The sequence below is a fragment of the Arachis ipaensis genome, chromosome B5 (assembly GCF_059453495.1).
Source record: "Arachis ipaensis isolate K30076 ecotype BB chromosome B5, ASM5945349v1, whole genome shotgun sequence".
Classification (NCBI taxonomy): Eukaryota; Viridiplantae; Streptophyta; class Magnoliopsida; order Fabales; family Fabaceae; genus Arachis; species Arachis ipaensis.
The window spans coordinates 74,406,619-74,415,922 of record NC_142440.1 but is presented as its reverse complement, the minus strand read 5'-3'; the positions used below and the strand labels follow the sequence as shown (position 1 = coordinate 74,415,922).

The 9,304-nt window shown below is 33.8% G+C and overlaps 1 protein-coding gene across 1 annotated transcript; it reads right to left on the bottom strand.

Annotated features, from left to right (window-relative positions):
• Nucleotides 1-3,089: 3,089 nt before the first annotated feature.
• LOC148564643 (uncharacterized) lies at nucleotides 3,090-5,347 on the bottom strand. Its single transcript, XM_088487538.1, has 3 exons — nucleotides 5,192-5,347; nucleotides 4,051-4,209; nucleotides 3,090-3,125 (listed from the first exon to the last, which is right to left on the bottom strand). Exons 1-3 carry the CDS (start codon nucleotides 5,345-5,347, stop codon nucleotides 3,090-3,092), a joined length of 351 nt encoding a protein of 116 aa, XP_088343664.1.
• Between the last annotated feature and the right edge of the window lie 3,957 nt (nucleotides 5,348-9,304).

Here is a 9,304-nt window from a genome sequence, read left to right as displayed (position 1 = left end):
GTGAGTATAGCAGGCCCAAAACCAAATAAATGGATAGCAAGCTTTAGCCCATATTGCTTATACCAAGCTTCGACTCATGTAATGGTTAACAATATATCAATTTCATGAAGTTAAGAGAAAGGGTTCAGCAAATCATAGTTGACCAAAGAAGAAAAAGTAAATGGGACAGTTGGCAACATTAAAAAAAGAAATGAGAGACAACAAGGATACAAGGACTGATAAGGATCAAACTGTAGAAGATCACTATCTGAGTTTGGAAGAGTAAAACAAAAATGCGGTGCATTAGACAGTAGTTGTAATGACGCAAAATAGAAAAGAAATGCATGCTAGGGAAGACAACAGCTCCAAGAACAGCAGAGGATCAAAATTCAGAGGTTGGTAAGGCAAAAACAACATGCAAAAATAGTAGAGGTAGTGGAGTAGCTCCAAAGACAACAGAGGTAGTGGAGTAAAATAAAAAAGCATTGTATGCCAAAAAAGATAGCTACAACAGGCAAAATCAACAAACAAATTGAAGAGGTAGTGATGAAATTTGAAGAACAAGCTTCGTACTATAAAGCTGAACTCTCAACAACATTTGAAAACAAGAAAAATAGAGTGACACTAGAGCATCATCTCATACACTTGAGCTGAAATATTTTCTTTCCACTTTGTGCTTCATTTGAAATTTCAGTGTTATGGCTATCTAATGTTTATCTTTCTGTAATTAAAAAAAAGGCATATCATGGTGAGTTGAAAAAATAAAAAAGCTATGAGAGAAAAGAGGAGAAAGAGATACATTGAAAAAAAAAACCAAAGAAAGTTTTTGTGTATTTGGTTTTTGTTGAATTAGGATTAGTTCTCCTTTGCCAAGTTGGAATAGCACTTAGTAGTTGTTGAACCAATTGGGTTCTCCTTTGCTAAGTTGAGACAGCACTTGGTGGTTGTTAGGCTTGGGTAAAAGCTTAGTGGTTGATACTAGATGAATTAGGTTATGATTCATTGGTATTGGTGTATGTAATCAGTTTGATTATAGTGAAAATTTTACCATAGTTGTTATGGAGATTGAATGTGGGTTTTATTGCACAAGGAAACTAGGATACAAGCTTGCCTGATTCTTTTCTTTCATACTCTGTTCTGTTATGGTTTTAGAGATAAAACGAAAAAAATTCTCCAACATAATCAGCTTCTGCAAAAACAAAGTAAAAAACTTGATTCAACCCCCTTCTAGCACTACCATCAATATGGATCAACTAGGATGATTTAAGCTTCATTCTCAATTTGTTTCATACTGATATTAATCCTAAGGAGAGAGTTATGCATCTTAGTAGTTTATCCTATGTTAGCAAAGTTTTATTTTCAAAATCAAGTAACATATACCATCTTTCAAGTTACATAATCCAACCCCTAGGATTATGACCAATCTAAAATTTGGATTAGACATAATTGTTAATTCAATAATTACAAAATAAATATACTCAAGAGCATGGTAAATTGAGTATTGATAACAAATTAAAGACAATGTGCTTCTATTTTCTGTGGGCTTATAGGTAAACTTCAAATGCTAAAAAGCGTGCCGATAGCTTTTCATCACGCTTGTTGAGTTATCGGTATGCTTTTGAAAGATGGTATATGTTACTTGATTTTGAAAATAACATATAAAAGCCACGCTTTTGTGGATCTATCGGCACACTTTCTTTTTCGCCACGCTTATATCTCTTGCCACGCTTAAAAGTGTGGCCATAGGTGTTAACCTGTAACTACGCTTTAAAAGCGTGCCAAAAAGTGGACATATCGCCACGCTTTTAAAGCATGCCCATTAGTTTGGCTTTGGCTACCCTTCAAAAACGTGCCGATAAGTGAAGATATGGCTACGCTTTTGAAGCGTGCCGATAGGAAAAGTTATTATTACGTTTAATAAGCGTGCCAATAGGGATTTTTTCGGTTATTGTCACATTTTTTAAGCGTGGTCGTTGACTCAACTATACAATATGACCACCCTTTTTAAGCGTGGCTATAAGTTTATTCAATAACCTATTATTTTTTTCTAATTTTCCTAATAAAACCTTGCAAAATTCATATATAATTTTAAATCATAGTGTATGTGTGCCTTTATATTTGTATTGTTATTATTGAGACAAATATAAAATAAGAAAGAAGAAATTGCATATACCAATAGGAAGAGAATAATTTTTGATGCACACCAATATGCTATAGACATTATTCCACAAATAAGTTCAGTTCCTTGATCCAATGTGACCTTTCTAATACACTATTTTCTTGAATAAGCAGACAAGCAGTGGCCTATTATGCATATAACCCCAAGACTGAATTTATCTAATCCTATATACTTCAACCCATCAATTTAACATTCCAAATGCATTTTGTGATCCATTTTGTGAGCTAATCCTATATTCCTTTGAGCATCTTCTAGGGGCAAAGAAGCTGTTGTCATAGCCAAGAGCGGCTACCACTCTTGGTTCATTGAATGTTATCCAGTTCTTCACTCTGTCCCAAATGTCTTAGAAACAGAATTCTGCATAGTCTGCAAATTCATTCCTGTGCCAAATTTTATGCATTCGTAAGTAACAAGTACCATCAAAATTGTTGCTTAAGAAAAAAAGGGTGGTACTTACACTACTTGACAGTTCAATAATCCATTGTATCTCAATACACTACTTGGCGGTTCAATAATCCATTTTATCTCAACCTAAGATCTTGTGGACGGTCATAGTGGTAGAGATTTGCATAAGGAGTAATGCCTACTCAGCAAAAAAAATAAAATAAAAAATATTATGTCTCAAGAACTAGCACTCTTCTGCAAGATTAAAAAAATAAAAAGAAAAAGAAAACAGAAACAATTAAAGTGCAACCAGTAAACTTTACTCTTCATCAAAGAAATAAATCATTTAATGCAAAGAAATAGATAGGAAGCACAGATAAGAAATGTAGAAATAAGAAAATGCAAAACAAAATTAATATACACTTAGGCCATCTCTTCTAATATGCAATTGATTCATTTAAAAAATTGAACCAAAAGAAAGGTAACAAATGGATCAAAGAAATTAAAATACCCATGTAGTTGACGTTGTGCTTGAGATACCAACATTTCATTTTTGAAATATACGAAAGAACAATTCCTCAACCTGAATTATACAAAATAATTATGATTAACATTCATGAACAAAAATAAATTGGAACAAATATTTTAAAAATCGGCTAGTGATTTAGTACACTTCAAAAAAACAGCAAGCAGTAACCAATTTAGAAAAATCATATAAAATCCATCTTTGGTTGGATTCTCCTAAATTTTGGTGTGGTTGAACTAGACTTACCCATATTTCCTCCAGTTCAAGTCCCATAGCATTTTCATTTCTCTAGAAAAAGTTATGCCTCTCGAAATATGATTTTGTTTTAAGAAAAGGGAGCTGTCACAGCAGTGAACAGCCCTGCTTCCAGAAGGCACAACTTCTCTACAAAACTCGAATTGTCCTAAAATTTAGACATAAAATACTAGACATCCTAATATTTCACCTCTCTTTTGTTTCACCTCCAAAGAGTTTCAGAGTATTGAGATATGTAGTTTTGAAGTTGCTATTCCAGAATTCAGACAGCATTCTTTCTGCAGAAAATGACCATTTTCTAAAAATCATATCTCCCAAACCACACATCAGAAAATTCTAAAATTTTAGGAGAACAATCTAGGCATCTCAAGGTTTCACAGAAAAATAATTTTACTCATTTTAAGTGGCTAGATTGCTCCAAGTTTTGTTCACAAAGTGCTACTCGAAACTGCATAATTCTGCAACACTGCAACATGTAACCTTGGGTTTTGAGAGGTCAAAAATTAATTCCTAGCTTTTCACTCACTCTAACCTTGCATTCTAACTTTATTTTACCTATTGTGACTTGTTAGAAATATTAAATCAGCCCCATGTGCTCAATAAGATCATCAACCAGCTCAAGGTTTTCAAAACTGAAATAACTTGTACTATATATATATATACACACACAATGGATCCTCATTCATTTTTCAGCAAATAAAATTTCAGCAATCAATTTAATTCTCACCAAGTAAGGAGGATCTGCCACTACTATTTTGAAGGAATACTTCAACTCCAGTGGCAACTCCTCAGGGTGATTGTAGTCATAAAATGTGTAATCACATCCGTACTGCTCAAAACGTTTGTCATACTCAAAAAGTTTTGCAGGAACATTAGGATCCATGTTCTGAAGATTCAAGAAAGAAAATTTTTTTAAATATCTGACAAAGCAAAATCAAGAACTCAGAAATGGCATCAAACAAATTAAAACAACTCAACAAACCACATCAACATATATTTTATCATTATTAAAAAAAATCGGCTACTGATTTAGTACACTTCAGAAAAATAGCAAGCAATAACCAATTTAGAAAAATCATATAAAATCCATCTTTGGTTGGATTCTCCTAAATTTTGGTGTGGTTGAACTAGACTTAGCCATCTTTCACCCAGTTCAAGTCCCATAGTACTTTCACTTCTCTAGAAAAAGTTATGCCTCTCGAAATATGATTTTATTTTAAGAAAAGGGAGCTGTCACAGCAGTGAACAGCCCTGCTTCCAGAAGGCACAACTTTCTCTACAAAACTCGAATTGTCCTAAAATTTGGACATAAAATACTAGACATCCTAATGTTTCACCTTTCTTTAGTTTCACCTCCAAAGAGTTTCAGAGTATTGAGATATGTGGTTTTGAAGTTGCTGTTCCAAAATTCAGATAACATTCTTTCTGCAGAAAATGACCATTTTCTAAAAATCATATCTCCCAAACCACACATAAAAAAATTCTAAAATTTTAGGAGAACAATCTAGACATCTCAAGGTTTCATAGAAAAATAATTTTACTCATTAAGTTGCTAGATTGCTCCCAATTTTGTTCACAAAGTGCTACTCGAAACTGCATAATTCTGCAACACTGCAACATGTAACCTTGGGTTTTGAGAGGTCAAAAATTGATGCCTAGCTTTTCACTCACTCTAACCTTACATTCTAACTTTATTTTACCTATTGTGACTTGTTAGAAAGATTAAATCAGCCCCATGTGCTCAATAAGATCATCAACCAGCTTAAGGTTTTCAAAACTGAAATAACTTGTACTATATATATATATATACAATGGATCCTCATTTATTTTTCAGCAAATAAAATTTCAGAAATCAATTTATCTCTCACCAAATAAGGAGGATCTGCCATTACTATGTTGAAGGAATGCTTCAACTCCAGTGGCAACTCCTCAGGGTGATTGTAGTCATAAAATGTGTAATCACATCCGTACTGCTCAAAACATTTGTCATACTCAAAAAGTTGTGCAGGAACATTAGGATCCATGTTCTGAAGATTCAAGAAAGGAAAATTTTTCAAATATCTAACAAAGCAAAATCAAGAACTCAGAAATGGCATCAAACAAATTAAAATAACTCAACAAATCACATCAACATACATTTTATCATTATTACAACTGAGGCATTGCTCATTGATTTCTTCACTCAAAAGGGGTTTAAAGTTGTAACTATCATCTTCAATTCTTCACCAAGAGAATCAATCCTCTACACTACACTTACACTAATATTAATATTGAAGATAAAACAATGCAAAACTTGAAGCTTAACACATCGCATATTTCCAAACTATTTCCCAATGAAAGTGACTAATAATAATAAACATCTATATTCACCGAAAGTATTAACCATTTGATTAAAAACATTAGCTTTGCACTTTTATCACAAATCAGTAACATTTGAACCCAAATGAACATTGAGAAAAAAATTAACTGAAATTCCAAAATTCAAAATAAAAAAAAAGGAAAACAAGAGGAATAATGAATTACCTTGTGATAAGCATAGAGGGTAGGGCAAGCGATGCAGGCAACGGGAGAAATGACGCTGCCATTGCAGAGCTTAAGGACCTCTTCAGCTACGATCTTCGCGGTCTCCGCGCTGTACCAGAAATGACTCAACCTCCAATCCTCCGAAACTAGAGAAACCTTGGAAGATGCAACGACGGAGGCGGAGAGACTAAGAACGATGAAGCATCACGACGCTGATAACGGCGAAGAGATTAAGAACGATGGAGAACGACATTGCTGAGAAGAATGAGAATGTTGAGATCGACGGCGTGGAGAATGACGACACTGAGAGACGCGGCTGCTGGACGACATGGAGCTTCGACGAAAATGGCGGTTTCTAGACGGCGCGGAAGAGGAGTAGAGGACTATGAATTTGTGACTGAGAGTGGGAAAGGGGAGGAGCGTGGCGGTGAGAGGGGCGGAGCGTGGCGGACGGCGGTGACAGAAGAGGTGGGAGAGAAACTGAAATTTGGGTTTCAGAATTTGAAATAGAGGGAGTAACGACAGAGGTTATGGAATTAGGGTTTCTGGACATATATATATATATATATATATATATATAATAAGGTAGGAAAACGGTACGCTTTTAAAAGGTGACGAAAACAGACAAAAAGTCACGCTTCAAAAGCGTGCCAATTGACCTCTATCAGCACGCTTTTGTAGGGTGCCAAATAAATACAGGATATGGGCACGCTTTAAAAAGGTGACCATTGGAAAACAAACTAGCCACGCTTTTCAAGCGTGCCGGTTTTCCTCTATGATGACGCTTTTTAAGCGTGGCAAAAAAAGCGTGGCCAAATCTCATATCAGTGGCCACCCTCTTGAAAGCATGCCGATTTCTCTCTATGGCCACGCTTTTCAAGCGCGACGAAAAAAAGCGTGGCCAAATCACAAATCAGTGGCCACCTTCGAAAAAGCGTGGCCATTGACCACTTTTGGCCATACTTTAAAAGCGTGGCAAGAAAAAAGTGTACCGACAAACCTTTTTTCTTGTAGTGAGTGTTTAACCACATACTTAATATTTTCCATACAAGTATACAACTGTACAAAAGCTTAAATGCGAGTGGTTTCGTATTAGAAATTTTTCAAGGACTTGAACAAGTTTTCAATCACTTATAAGAAGCCAATTTTCCATGCCACTTTAGAAATATAAATAGCAAGAAATGTGAAGAGTTTAAGGGTTAAAAAGATGTGCAAATAGGATATATTTTAGTTCAATATAACTTCTTCACCTACGTCCAGTCCTCCCCACCAAGGTGCGAAGATTTTAGATATATCACCAAGCTTATAGGACACTAGATAAACCACTATAAGTTATAACACTTATCGAACACCTCGCGATATATGATTACCACTTCTATTAAGCTACTCTACTTAAAGACCCTTTCTCTAAGAACTCGAAGCAATACCAACTCCAAATATTTGTTTTCTTGAGTGCTTAATGTACTCATGGTATCCTTATCGATTATAGTGTATAACAAGTCTCACTGCATAAAAATCTATTTTTTCCTGCCGTAAAATGATAAAAATGGTTTTCATTGAATCTTCATTAAAACTATATATCTATCAAAATCACTCATCAAACTAGATGTTAAATCATATAATATATGTCATGTATTTATTTTTTAATCAATAATGCTAGGGAACCAAGAGGGTACCAGCCAAAAACCAGACAAATGTCTTTGGGTGAATTCAAAATCTCTACGTGGATGGTACTTATGCTAGGTATTAGGATGTTTCTTTTCTTTGTAAATTGGATAGTTCTAAATCTATTTTCTGATTTATCATGTTTTAGGCATTTAGAGAGGGAAGGAGGGTGAAGAAACGGAAGCTAATTGAATCAGTTTCCGTGATTCATGTTGCAATGATACTGAACGTATCTCTTCCTAATTTGAATGTGGTGAAACATTTAATAACCAATATTTTAAATCATAAATAAATAAAACTAATTACTATATTTATAATTAATTAAGTTGTTCCATTCTTGACTGATTTAGAGTTGGTTCATATACTTTTCCTTTTTTAATTTACCATATAATCAATGAATAGTTTAGATTAAATTCATGTAAAAGATATAAATTTGTTACTTTTCAAAAAATTAGTTATAACAACAATTATAAGTACATGTTGTCATTTATCAAAACACATAGGCATGCATATCATGCAAGACAGTACACGCATTCAACTAGAATAGAATTACTAACAATAATAGACATACAATGTTTTCATTTTCAATTTTCTACAACTAATTATCCATTCATGATTGGGAATTATGCACATGAAAAGTTACTGGTTTGAACATGAAAATCAATTTTTTATTGTAGAAAATGTCAAATTTCAAAATTTCAGATCTCGCAAACTACAACTCCAACAATTCTAAAATTTTATAAAAATAAACTAGAACAACAAAAATTTTATTTAAAATTGATCCCATGCCAAAATGAGTTTTGAGGTGAGATCAAAAACTCAGAAAAGTTGCTAGTTTTCAACAGAGTTTGTTGTACAATCAGTTGTGTGTAAAATAAGAACCGCACATCCCAAAATTCATTTTAATCACTTCCAAAAGATCAAATCTAGTTTATTAATCATAATTAATCAATCAAAAGTTTATCCAACTTTTAACTTACCAAAATTGGCCAAATTGTACATTTTAGCCATTTTACGGATTCTAATATGAGGAATTGCTTTTCACGCAAGCGTAACAGCAAACACTCAGTTGAGTATCGATTTATCTCTTTCAAAACCCTGTAATACATTCATAAGGGTTTCCTAATAATTTAGGAGAGGTTAATTGATCATCTATCTCAATTTGATCCTCCTAGTTCCTAATTTCTAAATTCTAGAGACATGTTCATCAAACCAAAGTTACAAGTTATACGACCAAACACAATAACCTCACTTCACTTATATTATATGTCAGCCACAAACAAAATCTCAATCATATAAAATAGTCATATATGATAATTTCAAGTTTCTAACATATTTTTCAAGTCCCTAGCATTCATCTAATCACAAATTCACAAGTTATCCTACCTAATTGGAGTAGTTAACCTAGTCACAACCTTATTAGCTTCAAGCTTCTTCTCTTTATATGAGCTTCTTTCCCTCTTTCTTTCTTGGTTTGGTTAAGCCCAATGAGTTGTTGCTATTGCTACTGCTGCTATTGTCGATGCTGCTCTCCTCCTTCCTTGTTGGTGACTGATCAAACTGAAGAAGATATAAAAGGGTAAAGCTTGTTGATCTATCCCTCTATGGCTTAAGCTTTTCTCTCTATGGATTCAATGAGTTGGGTGGAAGAAAAGTATTAAGAGGAAGGAAAAAATATTTTTCGTGGACAAGAGAAGAGAGAATGATTTTCTTGGTAGCAATGATTTATGTTAAGCAGTGAGGTAAATAGATTTGTTTGCGAAGTATGGTGTTTTGCCAGCACGACTTATTTT